The sequence below is a fragment of the Ochotona curzoniae genome, unplaced genomic scaffold (genome assembly GCF_017591425.1).
Source record: "Ochotona curzoniae isolate NIBS_2020 unplaced genomic scaffold, NIBS_Ocur_1.0 contig_21, whole genome shotgun sequence".
NCBI lineage: Eukaryota > Metazoa > Chordata > Mammalia > Lagomorpha > Ochotonidae > Ochotona > Ochotona curzoniae.
In genome coordinates, this window is record NW_024465322.1 from 8,802,916 (window position 1) to 8,820,775 (window position 17,860).

The following is a 17,860-nucleotide window of genomic DNA, read 5'->3' on the forward strand; positions in this document are numbered from 1 at the left end:
AAGTGTGAGGGATAAAATGGTGTAACAAACACAACAGACTTGTTACTTTGCATACTATATGATTTAACCATTTATTTTGGCTTGTTTTGTTTTGTTGGTCCAGGGTAGAACTAATACTAAATGTATTTCTACATTTGAGAAGTACAGTTTTTGTTCAACTCTCAGTTCCAAAATACCTAAATATCTTTATGATATGTGCATCAATGTTGTTCTTAATCACGGGGAAGAATTTAACTGCTATAGCATCAATCCTGAGGGTCTGATAGTAACAGTGTTTGGATACTCTTTCTGAAGCTTCATGAGCTCTGTCCAATGAACACACTGTATCTCTCCCTGGACATCTGTATCTCTACTCTCCATCTGGGACTCTGGAATGCTCTCTACCGGTGAGCACAGTGGTGAGAGCTCACTGGGAATGATACAGTGTCTGAACTATAAAGCCTTCCACTCTCCTGAGGTTTTCACTAGCTCTACTACCAGGGGAAAAGTATCTGGAAAACAAGGCTTAAAACATGTTTCTGAGGAGAGGGAAAGTGTGTGAAGGATGGGAGGTCTGTAAGAATTGGAGAGAGTGGGAAACAGAGGCAGCATGGTTTAGGACTGATGGCACACCTCAGCAGGGGAGAGCAGCTCCCCATCTGCCTTCCTCCTAGGATGCTGTAAATCAAGCCAGTGTGTGGGATGTGGCACAGGCTCCCATGAGTCCAGGGAAGGCACCATGTTCATCACACTCAACATGAGTACTGTCAGCATTTAGACCTGTGTTCAGCACTCAGGAAGCACACAAGTTGGATTCAGGCTCATTGGCATGCTGTCCAAATGATACCTAGTGTCTTCCAGGCTGTACCTAGCATACTGTTAGTGCTCAGTGTGAGCAAAAAAGGAAGGCATGCCAAGTATCAGATGTTCTAGATTCTGAGTGATCACAAGCCTTGTTGTGATATAAGTAGCTAAGATTTAAACAGTGGGAAACGAGCTTTAATTGAAGTTAAATGATAGCTTAGATGTTGACATCGAGTCATTCTGTTCATGGGTATTTATTATTTAAAAGGTAGAATGAGAGAGACAGAAAAGGAAGAGGAAGAGATCCCCCACAAGCTGGTTTGCTTCCCAGATGGCTGTAATGGCAAGCACTGGTCCAGGCAGAAACCAGGAGCTGGGAACTCTATCCGGATTTCCCCAGTGGGATGCAGTGGCTCCAGCACCTGGACCATCTTCCGCTGCTTTCCCAGCAGCATCAGCAGAGATGGATCGGAAGCAGAGCAGTGGGAACTGGAAGTAGTGTGTTGATATGAGCTACTAGAATCGAGTGGTGGCTTAACACACACCACAGGGGCCACACGAGGGGGTTTGCCCCAGGAATTCATTTTCTCGCTGTGAGATCTAGGGCCGAGGAGTGGCTGCCCCATGCCCATTCTCTTCTGGCCTTGGCACTGGGAGTGCCACACTGTCTCAGCACTACCCTCAATGGCAGTACCCTGCCACTTCCAGGACTCATTTTGGAAAGTTGGCTAAGGGTCTAAGGAACTGCCAGGAGGTGGCTTTCGCGAGGGATGTGATGTAGTTTAGCTCTGCAGGCTGGAGCATCCTCCATGGTGAGCCTTGTGGGAATGGTATGCAGCTGAAACTGGAAGAACAGGACATGTGAAGTGTAAGCCCGAGGCCAGTACTCCCAGCATGCAGTGGTCCTCCTCCAACCAACCTGTGACTTTTAGTATACATCGACAGGATATGTGAGTCTCTACTTGTTAGCTTGTTCTGGATTCTTCCAAAAGCAGCCTTTAACACGGGCAGCTTACACAGAATTTCCTGTCAGTTTCCTCACCTGTTAATAGGATGGTATTAACTGTCCCATTAACCTCAAAGGGCTGTGATGGTTATCTTAAAAGTAGCTACCTTATGTTGTGTACGTTCTATAGTTGCAGCGCTATGCTAGGCACTTTTGATGTATTGTATCTGCTCCTTGCAGGTCTTTGGGGCATGCAGTTTTTTTTTTCTTACAGAATGGAAAAGAGGCTCAGGGAGTTCAGGCTTCCTCCTCCAGTCTTCTCTCCCCAATCAGGGACACGAAGAAGAGAGTGCATGTGACTGTGTCACAGAAATACAAGATAACACGACAACCCCTTGTGTCTGTTCCATACACATTTAGTTCCTGTGTACTATGTATTGAGGATTTATCAATGATCAAAAAGATACCAGCATTCTATATTGGAACTCTGGTTTGAGTTCCAGCTTCTCCACTTCTGATCCAGTTCCTTGCTAATGCACCTGGGAGACAGCAGAAAATAGACTTCTACTTCATTGGGTCTGAAGCTCTCCTGCTCTGCTTCCAAAGTGGCAATGGCATGTGTTCCTGTCCCTTTGCTTTCCAGGAGGTAGTCTACGGCCGGGAAGCTGATGCAGGGCTGAGATGTGGGACAGACTCAGGAAGGAAGTCACTTCAGCAAGGGTAACACAGAAGGGTTTATGGATACAATCTGCAGCTCTGAGTTTCCCCGGGTTGCAGGGATGTTCGCTTCTCTAAGAAGCCACGGTCTGCTGAGAGACACTCTGTGTACTTAAGGACCTGCCATCGTTAGCTGATAATCTGTTTCAACATTTAAACTAGAAATTCACAAAACGTATTTTTGAAAAAAAAAAAAAAGATTGATTTAGTAGCTCACATAGCAAAGTGCCAACAGTCTCTTAGCCTCTGAGTGAATGAATTTGTGTCTAGGTGGAGGAATCCACAGTTAAACCATGGGGCCGGAGCTGTGATGCGATTTCCCCAATGTTTTGGCTAGGGCGCTACTTACATTTGGGCTAGCCTGTCTTGTGCACCTGGACATCCGGCACGGGGAGGATGAAGGATCGGCTAACATCTTAAAGGCCTATTGTATTTGGGGTCCCACAGGACCCCAGAGAAAAGCCAGATGTACCAATACTTATTTCTAGTGATAACCATAGAACTTTCCACGCTCCTCTCCAAAAACAATTCACCTCCAAGTCTGGCTGTGGATAGGGGCTGCCACTGGGTCTGCCATGTTGACCGCGGCACGTTTCCAATGGCCTACTTCTGAGATCACTCAAGTACCTGCGAGGTGCCAGACGGAGGACGCTAGGCAAGGCGGCACCGCGGTCCCTGTGCAGTAAGTCACAATTAAGCCAATCGGCCCTAAGAGGATTTGGCCACACGGACGCGACGCGACGCGGAGCCAGACTCCGGGGGTCAAAGAATGCCTGGCACTGCCCAAGCTGGGGCCTTCTGCTTCTGATCAACTTCCAGTCCCGGGGGCCAGCGCCTGGCGCCAGGGCCAAGTCTGGGAGCTGTGACTCCACGCGGGTGCCTCGAGCCGCGCGCCTGCCCTCGCCCGGCCAGCAGCTCTTGACCGGGGCGCCCCTACAGGGCTTTGGCGGTGCAGGGGGCCCAGGCCAGCTCGGTCGGCCCAGGGTCTCCGCGAGGCCCGCGATCGCCCGTGCGCCCTGCTTACCTGGCGGCTGCGGCCCAAGGTGCGGCTCCCCGAGCGAGGGCGCGGCCGGCGGGCGGCATGAGGAGCGCGGGGAGGCGGGACCCGGAGCGCCCGGGCCGCTCCGCCCCGCGATGATGCGGCGGCCGCCGACTCGCCCCGGCCTTGTCACTCACTCCTCACCATGGTTGCAGCACAAAGCAACAAGCCCCGGAGGCCGCTTCCTCCCTGAGGAGCGGCACTGGCGGCCCGGGAAGGCGCCGGAGGAAGAGGCGGAGGAAGAGGAGGGAAGTCGCCGCTTCCCAAACACAGTCTCCGCCGGGGGTGCCGCGCGCCGCGCCTCGGCCCTCGGACGCCCGCCGCCGGGAGCCCCCGACCTGGGCAGCCCGCGGCCCGTCTGCCGCCCCTGCCCCGGCCCGCGCAGACCAAGGAACAAAGTTGCCCGCGGCGCCCGGGCCCGAGGGCTGCAGGCCGGCTGCCTCGGCCGCGCCGGGCGCACGGGCGGCTCGGCTCCGCGCGCGCCCATGGGGTCGAGCGGCGGCGGCGGAGACCCAGCCCGCGGCGGCGGCGGGGCGGCCGGAGGGGATGCAGCAGCAGTCGGGAGGCGCGGCCGAGTGCACTAGACGGAGAGCGGCGGCGGCGCGCGGGCTTCGCGGCGCCCGGACCTGAACTGGACCCACCCCGGCCTCGCCGGCGGTCACCCGGCGCCCCGGCGCTTTCCGGGGACCCCTGGGCGGCGGCGCGAGCCCCCGAGAGGAGGGGGCAGAAGAAGCTCCGCCTGCCGCGGCCCTTCCCCACCCTCCCCCCGCCGCCCGGACCTCCCTAAAAATACCTCGGGCCCCGCCGGGCCAGGACGAGCCGCCGCCGTCCCCCGCAGCAGGGAGCCGGGGGAGGCGTGTCGAGCCCCGGCCCGCAGGGAGCCGGGCGCGCCTGGAAGCCTCGCGGGGCCCAGCGGCGACGAGGACGACGAGGAGGAAGAGGAGTCGGCGGTGGGCGCGCGCGCCGCGGGCTGCGGGCCGCGGGTCTCGGGACTGAGCGCAGCCGCGTCCGGCGCTCCGGGGCGCAGGGCCCGGCCGGGCCGTCCCCACAGCCAGGGCCCCGCGCCGCCGCGGCTCGGCCGACCGGCCCCGGGGCGGAAGGCGCAGGGCGGAGGCGGCGGCAGTGCTGGGCCGGGAGGAGGCCGGCGAGGGTGCGGAGCGGCGGCCCCGGCCCGGGCGGCGGGGGGAGATGGCGTCCTACGTGGATAACAGCTTCCGCCAAGCCGTGATGAAGAACCCCGCCGAGAGGACCCCGCAGGTGAGCCCCGCTCGCTACCGCCGGCGGCCCCGCGCTGGGCCACGTTTGTGCCTCGCAGGCTGCGCCCTCCCCCAGACTCCCAGTTGCTACCCGCTTCCTGGCGCCGTTCGCCCCCTATAGCACCCCACTTGCCCCTTCTGGACAACTTCCAGCCACATGCCATCTCCGACTCTCTTCCCCCAGCCATCCTGGGTTATCTTCTCGTGCCTTTGATTTTGGTCTCGGAGCCTGACCTTCTCTCTGGGTTTGCCTAGCCCAGGGGGTGGGGTGGGGTGGGGTGGGCTGTGTGTGTGTGCTTCTTTAGCTTTCTCTCTGCCCTGCGGCACTCTGTAGTATCAGCGACTGGGGTCTCTAGCCTCCCTGGGCCAGTCGTTGCCACGGTGAGCGCAGGCTGCGTCCCTACCCTTGCCCGAGGCCCCTCGCCCTTTGGAGGTGAAGGTATTTGCAAAGGCATAGGGGACGTGTATGGTTCCGCGCGCGAGATGCATCCGTGTTGGCCTCCTACAGTAAAAGCTGAGTGTCTGTGTTTTTAGAGAGGGGTGCTGCTTTCTGTTGACTTAAAGAAGGGGGAAAAAAAGTTGCATAGCGAGGCTAGTGTTTTTAGCTGAAGTTGCAGAGCAGGCCTATTGCAAACACCCTCCCCCCTGGAAAGGACACTCGCTGAGGGTTCTTGCGGAGTTGCACAACATTGTCAAAATTAGGTAAGTTTGTTAACGTTTATACCTTTGTTTACCCCCAGGCTTGCGTTTTTCCTATTTTAAACAGGAGAATTGCTGGTGGGGTTAGATTTGGTTGGACTGTGTTTAAAATTGCTTCTCTATGCGTTTAGTAGCTGAGCGCAGTACGAGGTGTGTTCTGGCTTTGGGGAGTGCTGCTTTCGGCTCCCCCGAGGCAGGTGAGGCCCTCCTGGAGCCCAGGACTGGAGCGCCTTTAGGATCTCATGCTCAGGAGGGTTGCCTGGCCTGCTGTTCAGACCCCTTCCTCTGGCGTTGACTGTTATTTTTATTTAATGTGGGGAGAGCAGAATCAACAAGAGTCTTCACTGGCTGCCTTTGGACAAGCCCCAAGAATGGCACCTGGCGTCGTTTCTGATTATTATTTTTTTCATTCTGATGGAGCTTTGTCGTCTGCATAGATTGCACCTATTCACCAAACCTTTGGGGAAAAGGGTTGCGTTTTTTTTTTTTTTTTTGTTAATTATTAAATATGTCAGTGGCTCCAGAAAATTGCTATTGTGAAAGTCCGTTTTGCGTGTTGCCGTGAGCCAGGGCTGTCTTGCTTTGAGCTCTGTGCATCTTCAGTGGTGCCTGAGTGTCAGGTGCCCTCCTGGCTTCTTTGGTTGGCACTTGTGAGCTGCGTTACTGTCTACTGCACCTGAAGGTGCATATGCCCAGTCCTGGTGCAAAGGCAAGGCAGGCGGCACTGAGGTGTTTCCATTCCTTTCCAGCACATACTGTGGGGGAGTGCCATGTGTGCTCACGCGGGCTGAGAATGCTGGAACCCTGCAGGGCAGGTGCAGTAAGCCCTCCCCAGGCCCCGTGTGGCCACGAGGGGAGGGTGCTTTTGGTTGATCAGGTAAAGAATGACAATAGCTGAAACTTACTATGGGCTGGAGTGGATCACCAAACAAGACTGGGAGAGACAAAGCGTTGCCAATGACAACCTGAGCATTGTGCCAAATAAATGAGCTGTGAAACTCGCCTGCTCTCTGCCAGTCGTGGAGCCTAGCATTAAACACTGACCCGGCACAGAGCTTGGCCTCAGCTCTAGCCAGGTGGGCCAGTTACTAAGAAGGCGTCCCCACGGGTGCTGCTGGCTCGGTGCACCCCGAGTACACCAGCCTCTGCCCAGCCCTGACCTCCATTGGGAAGGTAAACAGAGCTAACCTCGCGAGCATTTTGAGCATTCTTCGGTGTCAGCCCTATTCACTTTGAAGTTTGGATGTTGGTGACGCACACTCCCCATGTATTTATTGTTGTAAGGGGAAAGTAGTTTGAAATGTGGCCATTTGCTATCTTTACCTGACTGGTCAGAAAGAAGGAATGTTTGTGGAAGTTTGAGACTTTGTTAAAAAAAAAAAAAAGAAAAACTTCCCTGGAAGGTGCTTTGTGCGTGGAGGCTTCCTTCAGGCAGACCCGGTCTTTCTCGGCTGTTCTCTTCCCTCAGGATTGTTGCAAGAACACTGCCTTAACATGGGCTTGATCTTATGAACAGAAGGACAGGAGTTAAAAAAACATTTGCTAGGCTGGATGAAGGGCTCCCTTTATGGAGTGAGTCTCGATAGAGGCCGAAGGTAAGCGCTTCAAGAGAAGATACTGGAAAATGTTGTCAAGTTCACGTTTTTAAACATTCTAGCCTCGGCAGGACAGTGTGTTGAACTGTTTTGTAGACACAGTGTTGTATTTAGGTCATCAGCTGTGTAGAAGCGCTTGTGATGTCACTTACGTAACCCAGGAAGTTGGCTGCAGGATAGTCTGGGGTGGAGAGAGACCCAGGCTCCAATACAGTGTAAGCTTCTTGTGTCCATGTGTAAGAGGGAAACCCAGCTTTTTCCCCCCTAAGGCTTCATACAATAAAATGACTTTTTTTTTTTAACCTGAAACTTGTTGAGTTCAGGCTCTTTTATATTGCTTCTGTAGAGTGTTTATAATGTTTTTACTTTTCCAAGTGGAGTACGCAAAATTGTGTCTTCAACCGCAAAACCTAACTTAATGTGTTTTTAGGGGGGTTGAAAACCTGTTTCTTAAAATGATGTGTATATGAAGGTACTGAAAATAAGTTTGTGGAAAAATGAAATTAAAGATGTCTGTTTTGGTGTAAAACTTTTTGAAATCCATGCATAGTTTTTCATGACTTTTTGAAGACCCCTCATTAACATGTGCTCTTGTCTCTTTCTAGTTAATGATTATTTTATTTTTATTGGAAAGGCAGATATACAGAGAGGAGGAGAGACAGAGAGGAAGATCTTCTGTCTGTTGAGTCACTCCCCAAGCGGCCACAATGGCCGGAGCTGAGCCAATCCAAAGCCAGGAGCTAGGAGCCTCTTCCAGGTCTTCCATGCGGGTACAGGGTCCCAAGGGCTTAGGCTGTCCTCGACTTCTTTCCCAGGCCATAAGTAGGGAGTTGGATGGGAAGCGGGGCTGCTGGGATTAGAACCGGTGCCCATATGGGATCAGCGTGTATTACAAGGCGAGGACTTTGGCCACTAGGCTACTGCACTGGGTCCTTTTGAAATTTTGGGACGGTGGGATGACACCTCTTATTTTAGTTGGTGACGTATGAATTTGTCAAGTAAACCCGTAGCAAAGAGTACGGCTCATTGCCGTCACTCAGTAGAATCCATCTTGAGTCACAATGAAAGCACTGAAAAAATAAAAAAACAACTTCCAGCCTTGGGAGTTTTAGATTTTGACAATCTGCACATAAGAGTATTTCTGACAAACCGTTAAGCTTCAAATCTGATTGAAAAACTGGGACTATTACAGTTCTATTTTCCATTTGACTTTCCTTTACTACCGTTCCTGAGCCAGCTCCTCATTTGACAGCTCATACCGTGCTTGTATTCTAGCTCATTTTTGGATTCTCAGTAATTATTTCGGAAGTAGTTTTTGTTCATAAAACACAGCCAGACTGTGTGTGCATCTTGAAGGGCATGTCTCACAACGAGAGGACTGGCCATAAGTGTTTGGATTTCTTAATGGCTGTAAGGCTTTTTGTTTTTTTTTTTTTAATTTTTTTGGTTAAACAATATATGTAACTGGAATATTGGTTTCAAACTGTATTAATATATTGTGACTTTGAACACGTTGAGGGCTTAAATTTATGATAAAAATATTAACATTCTTTTCTAGTATTGGTAGAGGCTTAGGTGTCTTATAATAAACTTTTTTAAAGAAATAGTAATTAACGGTTCTAGAATTAGCTTTGCATATCTTGGTCGAGGTTCAGAATGAATCCAGCTGCAATGCTGTGTGTCCGGTAAAGGCTTATCCTAGCATTCCCAAACTCCGGGATTTCACAAGATAATTTGAAAACAAAACAAAACAGAAGAAACTTTGAAAACTTTTTGGCCATCCCACCAACTCAGAAAGGACATAACATAAAAGTGATAAGAAAAAACCTCCTTTCAGCATCATTTAATTATGGTTTGTTGAAGAAGGGAGGATACGCTGTCAGGGAGGTCAGTTCCTGGTTACTGGCTTGCCTGTTCAGCATGGTGCATGCAAAGACGGCATGAGATGGTGTTTTTGAAGTCGCCAGCTTCCGTCCCCTGTGAGTGGACTGTGATGCACTTAGTGCCATGTCGCTGTGTGACAGGAGGACAGTTCAGATTGACTTGTCATCCTGTGAGCAGCATGCATCGCTGTTGGAAGACAGTTCCGTGTGCTAGGAGGTCATGGAGCAAGTAGGGGCTGCCTGGCGGTTCCACTGGCATCGTAGGCGCTTGGGCAGGGACCAGGAGCTCCATCCCAGACTGGCTTCCCGGGACTGTGGTTTGGTCTAGAGGTTACAAAGCTGGTTAGCACCTGCGTTCCACAATGGAGTACTGGGTTTGAGTCCTGCTTCTGTGCGGATGCCCGCTGCCTGGTAACGTGCGTGCCAGGCCGCAGCAGGTCATGCCTTAGGCAGTTGGATCCTGCCTCACACTGCGGAAACCAGATTGAGTTCCCAGCTCCTGGCTGGGTGGAACGTGAACTAACAAATGGGAATTATCTGTCATTCTGTCTGTTCTCTTCTGCTTTACCAGGCTGTCCGCAGGGATGTGGATGGAAAGTGGAGCAGCTGGAACGTGAACCGGTACCCATTTTGGATGCCGGTGCTTGCAAGTGGAGGATTAGCCAATTGAGCCATCGTGGCAGCCCCCAAGAACTTTTGAGCTTAAGCAGGCATGAATAAATTTATTGAGCTGAAAACTCACAACTGACTTGTCATGATTGAGTCCAAGAATAGTTCCTTATTCTTCCACACTAACTTTTGTGTGTGTGTGTGGGTATTTGTATAGATTGATTAATGTTGGTGTTATTAGGGGGAGAAGCAGCGTATAACACATGTAATCGCTCCTTTGGAGGCCTTTCACAGCAGGAGCATCTGTAGTCAGGAAACATGTTTTGTAGTTACAGTGTCGGCTTTAATAAGCTTGCCGTCACATTCCTTTGTTAGAATTTTTAGTTTGTTGTTTTTTTTTTTTTTTCAGGAAAAATCAGCTCTGACTTCACATGCTGATTAAACACCACCTACTGAGCTGTGTGAAATGTGTGTGTGTGTGTTTTTTCCCTGTGTTTAGGTATTTTCTGCTCTTTGATTTTGGGGTGCTGGTGATTTATACAGAGGGAGAGCGTCAGTCCTGCGAGTGCTTGCACTCTATTAAACAGATACACAAGCACTTGTTTTTTAAAGTTGAGTGGACTTTGCCGCTTGGGTGCAGCCCCGTGGATCCGTTATGCCCAAGAACTGTTTCTGAGGAATCAGTGGCTTGGATTTTGTCACTGAAATTCCTCTTCTCTTTTCATTTTTCAGTGTTTGCCTTCTGTAAATGGAAAATCGTAGTTTGTGGAGCCTTAGAAATTTTCTAAAATGAGCTAAATTGCAACGAAGTAGAAATTGACATTTTGTTCCTGTTGAGAGTTTGCTTGGAAGACCCTCTCTCACCATGCTTTGTGCCTCTAAATCCTTCTCTTCTAGCCCAGACATTTGTTCCTGGTGACGACGAAGTCAGTAAGGAAAGATCCTAAACAACTAGTAGTCAGAGCTGGTCATTTTGGAGGAACGTGATAGAACTCAGCCGATAATACACCCAATGGTAGGCGCTGTGGCAAACACAATCATTCTTTCAGCTCATGCAGGGCGACCTCTGATTTCTCTTCCATCTCTCTAATTGTGTTATTGCAGAACCTTTCTAAAACACCAGCAAAATCTGGGATGGGTGGTAATGGCGCAAGTTGATAAAGTGATTAAAGATCAAAATATGATTTTGGATGAGAAAGAATTGGGAGCATTAACACATTTGGGGTTTGTTGATAGATGTGGTTCCATAAAAATTTTGTGTTTTGATTGTAGAAGTAGAGAAGCTAGCTTAAGCTAGCTTTAGCTGTCATGGTCTTGCATTCAGAGATGCTTTCTTTTCTGCAAACGAAGTGGTGTGTATTTTAAACAAATCGAAAGGCAGTGTAGGGGCTAGCAGTGTAACTCAACAGGCTGATCCTCTGTCAGGATCCCATATGGATGCCGGTTTGGGTCCTGGCTGCTCCATTTCTGATCCAGCTCTCTGCTTGTGGCTCCTAAGTGACTAATGGGCAGGTTACTGGTGACTAATGGGCAGGTAAGTGACTAATGGGCAGGCCACTAAGTGATTAATGGGCAGGTAGCATATACAGCGTGGAGACCCTGGATATACTGCATGGCATTGTAGCAAATTCCATCACACTATACAGAACAGCGTGCAGTGGAAAATGTAACAGTTATTATTTTTAAAGACTTATTTATTTTTATTGGAAAGTCAGTTATACAGAGAGGAGGAGAGACAGAGAGAAGGATCTTTCATCCACTGGTTCACTTCTCCAGTGTCTGCAGTGGCCAGAGCTGAGCAGATCCGAATTCAGGAGCCAAGAGTTTCTTCCGGGTCTCCCATGTGGGTACAGAGTCCCAAGAGTTTGGGCTGTCCTCTACTGCTTTCCCAGACCACAAGCAGGGAGCCGGATGAGAAGTGGAGCAATTGGGACATGAACTGGTACCCATATGGACCAGCATGTGCAAGGCAAGTACTTTAGCCGCTAGGCTACTGTGCCGGGTTTGACAATTATTTTTGTAATTTTTTTTGAAATGTTTTCAGATCATAATTCACCAGGTAGCTGAAACTAGCATAAGGGGAGACCACCATCTACACGAAGCATTGCCAGTGATCAAATTTGGTTCAAATGGAGTCACAAAATGACAATACTAGTTTATAGCCTCTAAGGAAGGAACTATCCATGAGCTCACATGAAGTGACCAATTAAGGAGACACTACTCCTTGTTACGTTATGCTTTAGAAAATGTGGAGTGGTAGAAATATAAGTCACTGGAAGCAAGCAGCTCTGTAGGATTTGTTGAAGGTCAGCATTATCAAAGGATGCTAGAATTAGTGGGCGAAAGTGCGATGAGAAATACCCTTAGGTAACATCACCGGGAATTTGCATAGCATCAAAGTGTCTCTCACAAACTTAATTGAAAGGGAAGAGTCAATACGGTTAGAGTGAAGAAAATTGGTTGACATGGAGTTAACCAGCTGATCAAAGCCAGAGTCATCAGAAATAAGATGCCAACACCATGTGTCTTCCGAAAGGCAGTGGGAAGAAGACATCTGTGGCATTCTTATTTTTAAAAGAAAGATAAAAAGCTATGGAGGCAACAGACAGACAGACCAGGGGATCCTACAGAATGACTGGCAGGTACTCCCCAAAGTGTGGAGGGCTTGGAAGAAGGAATTGCTGTGGAACTGAGGCCGATTCGAAGAAACCAGGGCGGTGCCATAATCCAACACACACGAGGGATTCTGGAGTTAGTGGTGGATGTTTGGTGTGGTACATGATGTTTGTTGGCATTCCATTGGAATGCCATGGTTCACAGTCTGTCCTGTCGCTGGGCGTCCTGGAGACTCCGTGTCCCCACGGAGGGAGGCTGAGCCCTGGGCTCCTGGCTTTGAGCTGGCCCCGTGCTGAGCTGCAGACATTGAGGGTGGGAGAGAGTGCGTGAGTGTGCGAATGTGTGGCTGTTGAATCGGATGAGTTAGCTCTTTCTGCCTTACAGATTTAAAAAACAAACAAACAAAAACATATAGAAACAAGTAAAACTGAATACAGAGAAACATTGTTAGAACGAAAGGCAAGATGTAGGTACGTTTTACCATAGTTACTATAGATGTTTAATTATGAGACACTGGATGAAGACACGGTTAGGGTTCCTGAATTATTTTACAACTTCTTTTAGGCTAAAATTATTTCAGTTCAATTCAAAAAAGTTTAAAAGGACCATAGCTTTTGGAGTTTGAGCCTGAAAAGTGGCTATCAAATTATTTATTAAAAATGATGTGTTTCCTGATGAATAATTTAACCTTAACGAAGAACCCCAGTGTCCTTTAGTTGTAATTCTTATCTGCTGATTCATTTTATCCCTGCCCAATATTTTGTACATGGTTACAAGAGAGACTGTATTTTTCCAGTTTTGAATATTTTGTTACCTTCACTTTACATAATTAGATTATTTAGCATAAGGAAGGAAGTATATTCTCTGTACATTACCTAAAATAAAAAAGATGCGGTAGTAGCTTAAGGAAGTCAGTGAAATTTAAGTTGTAGATGCCCCCTCGTTCTTTTCACTTTCCTGTGAACTTAAAAATTGTTTAAATTGTTAGTTTTGGTAAGTGAGGAGGTGGAAGGGAGGAAGGGGAGTGTCCAGGGTGTGATTAAAAAGTCTTGTTAGAAACACTGATACAGCTGTGAATGTTAACGTATAAGCTAATTGCATTCAGTACTTTCATTTGGACTTTTTGTGGACTTTGTTAAGATCCAAAAAGAAAATTAAGTGAACTTTAAAAGTCGAAATCAGGACAAGAATCTCTATGATCTGCCTTCCCCTCGTGTATGTAATTGTGTGCCTTTGTATTTAGTTTACAAAGCCGTTGTGCACCTTAAACTGACAGTCCCCGACTCCTCCACCATGGATTGGTTACCTACTTTCATTCATTCCTCTCCTCTCTTCCTTCCCCTCTCTGCTCCCTCCCTCCCTCCCTCGCTTCCTCCTTCCCTCCCACAAGCATCTTTAAAAGATCTATTGGTTTGAATGGCAGAATGACATTGAGAGATGGAGGAGAGAGAGAGCTTTTTTTTCTACTGGGTTACTCACCAAATCCTGTAGTAGCTGGGGCTAGATGAGGCCAGAACCGTGACTTCGGAGCTCCATCTGGGTCCCTCACATAGGTGGCAGAGGTCCAATAAGTTGGGCCATCCTCCCTGGCACGTTAGTAGAGGGCTGGCCCAGAAGCGTATTAGCCCAGACTTGAATCTGTACTCTGATAAGGGATACTGACATTGTAGGTGGCAGCTTAATTCTTCACCACTGTTAGATGTTTCAAGTATTAGTTTTCATTTGAGCGTGCAAATGAAAGAGGAAAGAATTGATTAGCTTTTCCAATTACTAAACTCTTTGAGAATAAAAATGTTATAAACATTTAGACATAGACTCTGAAGTGATGTAATGTCCATCCAGTTATAATTTATATAACTTAGAATTTTGCAAAGGAAAATGTGGTTTTGTTCCCCTCTAAGCTACATCATGCAGTCTTGCTCTGGCAAACTCTGTTTTCTCTTCAATTCATTGGTGTATTAGAGAAGGCTTGGTCAAGCTGTGAGAAGTATGTGACTATTCATCTAAGTTACATCTTTGAATTATTGTATCGAGACTGCTTGATATAATGTTTACATTTCCAAACAATTAGAAATGAGTTTTCAAAAACTCATATGGGTCCAAAATATTGAAATACAGTGTCCTAAAATGCCAAGACTCGAGGTAAAGAGGAATTTCACAGCATTTCAGTTTGTGTCTAGTTTTCCATCATGTGGGATTCCTGCCCTCTTCTCCATTTTTACGGAGCTGGAAGAAATTGAAGAGCAGGCTTTAGGGGCAGGCATTTTCTGCATGCCTGTTTCTTGGATCTGGGATACCACAAGCTTTTAGGCATAGATGATGTGCTTAGAGAACCAGAAGTTCTTTGTTCCCAAGCAGAACTTCAAACCTAGTTGTCATCTGAGATTTAAATGGACATGGGTGTGAATTCCTATCTTGAATCCATTTTCCCTGGTGTGGTTTAAATCTGCATCCTACAGTTCAGCCAGCTCTGTAGGAAGAAACAGAGTCAGTAAAGTCATTTCACTTTAAAAGTCCTTGCTCTTCTGCACATATCTGGGATGGTTGTTTTCCTAGTTCTTATTTTAATTATATTCGATAGTTGTCTTATTTAGTGTATTTCCTGCATTTAACTTAGCAGTCTTGAACCTGGACTTTGGTGTCCAACAAAGCTGTGTCGCCTTGATCAGGGTGTGTAACCTTAGTGGGCTTTGGGCTTTTGAATTTCATAGACTGGGAACACAATGAGGCCCCGAGTTGGTTTGCCAAGTAAACATGTTAAAGTAAACACAAACTTAATAGGCATTGTTCTCGATAGGAAAGGATGTCTTGCAGTGGCTGTTTGGCCTGTCAGGTAGAGACACGAGTTGGATGTCAGAATCCCACCTTGAATTGTCTGTCTGTGAGTCTTGGCTTTGTTCCTGATTCCAGCTTTGGGCTCATGCAGGTCAAGTGGGTGGGTCCTGCCACCCAGGTGGAAAGTGTGAATTGAGTTCCCAGCTTCAGTCCCTGCCCAGGCTCATGTGGTCATCTGGGCAGTGAACCAGTCATTAGTTCAGAGCTAAATCCTCCTGCCACTGCCGGCGTCCCCCACTGCCGGGTGCTGGTTCTGATCCTGGCTGCTCCACTTGCAGTCCAGCTCCCTGCTGTGGACTGGGAAGGCAGGGGGAGATGGCTCAGGTTCTGAGGCTCCCCAGGCTCCCGAGGCAGCCACGTGGTAGAGCTGAAGATGGTCCTGGCTATGGCTGCCAGCTTCAGCTCAGCTCTGGCTAGTGTAGCCATTTGGGAGGTGAATCAGTGGTTGGCGGATCTCTGAGTTTCCTTCCCTCTGGAAATCTGCCTTTCAAATAAAAATAAATAAATACAATCTTTTAAAAAATGGCATTTCACTATCTTAAACATAAGAAGGTTTTAAATCTCAGAACAAATTCATGTAGCTATATTTTGTCACATTATTGTCTCTTTGTCAAGGGCTGAGCATTTTACCCTGGCTAGATGTGGCATTGTATTAACTTCATAGAATTCTTAGTGCCGTCTCTGCTATGGAGATCTGGTGTGTATTTGCTCCTGTTAGTGTTTTCCAGTACTTGTTACTTCTTCTTGTTATGGATAACTTTTCTTCGTTAGTGTTTCAGTGTTTCTTACTCACAATTTGACAGACTTGGTTTGCAGTGTAGATTGTGTAGGTTGTATCAACACTGAAGTCTCCAGGTTACTGAAACCTTGTGCACAGAGGGTTAAGTCTTAACTCATTTTTCTCACTGCAAATGTGCAACGATAGGTGGTACAGGGTTGGGCAGGTGCGTTTGCTCCAGGATGTATTAAGGAAGCTGACCTGGACTTCTAGCTTCTAACCTGAGAATTTTTTATAGTCTTTGAGGTCACAAGATGATACTGAGGAGGAGGAGGAAAGGGTTTTGAAGTTTCTAGTGATCTTTGATAGCAGCAGAGTAGTGTGGTAAAAACAAATCCTGGTCTGGGTGATGGAAAACTTTCCAGAGCTGCGTCACAGGTTCATTACTCTTAGCTGCAAATTGGAGTACAGGTTGAACATCCCTGGACTGGAGATCCAGAGGCAGAAGTACTCTAAAATCAGAATGTCTCACAGAGAGAACGATTTTCCATCCACTGGTTCACTCTCCAGTGGCAGCAGCGGCTGAGGCTGGGCCAGACTGGTGCCAGGAGCCAGGAGCCTCTCTCAGTGGCTCAAAGACCTGGTCCATCTTTCTCTGCTTTTCCAGGTGCCTTAGCAGAGAGCTTGATTAAGTGTGAAGGATTTGTAACCATATGGATGCCAGTGTCACAGCTGGTAGTCTCACCTGTGCCACGATTTCAACTCCAAAATATGAACCTTTTATGATCTTTGCTGTTTGTCCAGAAATGGAGATATCTACATGTGACTTCTTGTGATGGGTCAAATCACAACACAGGTGCACTAAAACTCTTGTAGGATCACCTGCAGGGTGTGTGAGCAAAATGTGTGTGAACATAAAGGACTTTTCTGAAAAGACGGTTCCTTCCCCAGGTGATCTCATGTGCATGCAAATATTTAGAAACGTGAAAAAATGTACTTGGCTTTTAAGCTTTGCTTTCTCTAGAAAGGCAGGGAAGAGATTCAGATTATTGGGTGCCATGAGCTGATAATATTTGTCCAATTTGCTGTGCATAGGCAATAGATGACGTAGTAATTTCTTGCAATGCTTTTCTCAGGAGACTTTGAGAGGCTGATGAATTGAAAGCTGCATTATTGTAGCTTCAGTTTTGCAGTTGTGGAGCTCATCCAATTCTGATTGACTTATTAGGTGTGTGACTTTTGGGCTGTCAGGGTCTTTAAAAACGGGGGTAAAAATATTAGTGGCTGTACATATTGCTTGTAAACATTGTAACTTTTAAATTTGGTGATTCCTATGGTAAGTTGGCTCTAAGCATCTCATAAGTTGATATCAAGATTAAAAACCTATTTTATAACAAGCTTGGGATATTTCTAAATTTCTTTTTGTTTCAGATTCTATACCAACATTTTATTTTGTTGGTTCCATTTGTGTATTAATAGTTCTGTAGATGGTACTGTTTTTCACATTGCATTTTTTCATTATTCAAAAGCTGAATCATCACTTTAAAAAAAAGATTTATTTATTTTAATTTGAAAGGCAGATATACAGAAAGAACGAGAAGACAGAAAGATCTTCCATCCTCTAGTTCATTCCCCAAATGGCCGCAATGGCCAGAGCTGAGCTGATTCACTCCCCAAGCGGCTGCTATGGCTGGAGCTGTGTTGATCCAAAGTCAGGAGCCTGGAGTCTCTTCCAGGTCTCCCACGCTGGTGCAGGGTCCCAAGGCTTTGTGCCGTCCTTGACTGTTTTCCCAAGCAGGGAGCTGGATGGGAAGCGGGGCTGCTGGGATTAGAACTGGCACCCATATGGGATCCTGGTGCATGCAAGGTGAGGACTTTAGCCACTAGCTAAAGTTACAACTAAGCTGAGCCTGCTAATGAAGACCCTGGAAGTCATTGGATTCCTGCCACCTGCGTGGGAGACCTGGTTCTAGAGCCTCGCTTTGCTGCCTTCTGATTGCCTTGCAGGCCTGGGGTGCAGCCAGGCTTCCTGTGAGGCTGTTAGAGTCTGGGCAGTGCTTGCAGCTGGCCACTTCAGCAGCGGCTGGGATGAATGGGAAAGCTTGCTGGGCTAGCTCAGCTTTGGCCATGCTTGAGGCACACCATCCATTGCATGGGTTCTCTT

The 17,860-nt window shown here is 47.9% G+C and overlaps 1 protein-coding gene across 8 annotated transcripts in view; it reads left to right on the forward strand.

The window, feature by feature from the left end:
• The first annotated feature begins 4,576 nt into the window (after window positions 1-4,576).
• RAPGEF2 (Rap guanine nucleotide exchange factor 2) overlaps window positions 4,577-17,860 on the forward strand; it is a 157,310-nt gene continuing 144,026 nt past the window's right edge. For 3 of the 8 annotated variants that reach the window (XM_040971340.1, XM_040971347.1, XM_040971344.1), the window contains exon 1: window positions 4,636-4,742. In XM_040971340.1, coding sequence (XP_040827274.1) covers window positions 4,674-4,742 — 69 coding nt within the window. In that variant the 5' untranslated portion in view covers window positions 4,636-4,673. The other 5 variants (XM_040971341.1, XM_040971343.1, XM_040971338.1 and 2 more) reach the window with 3 other exon arrangements.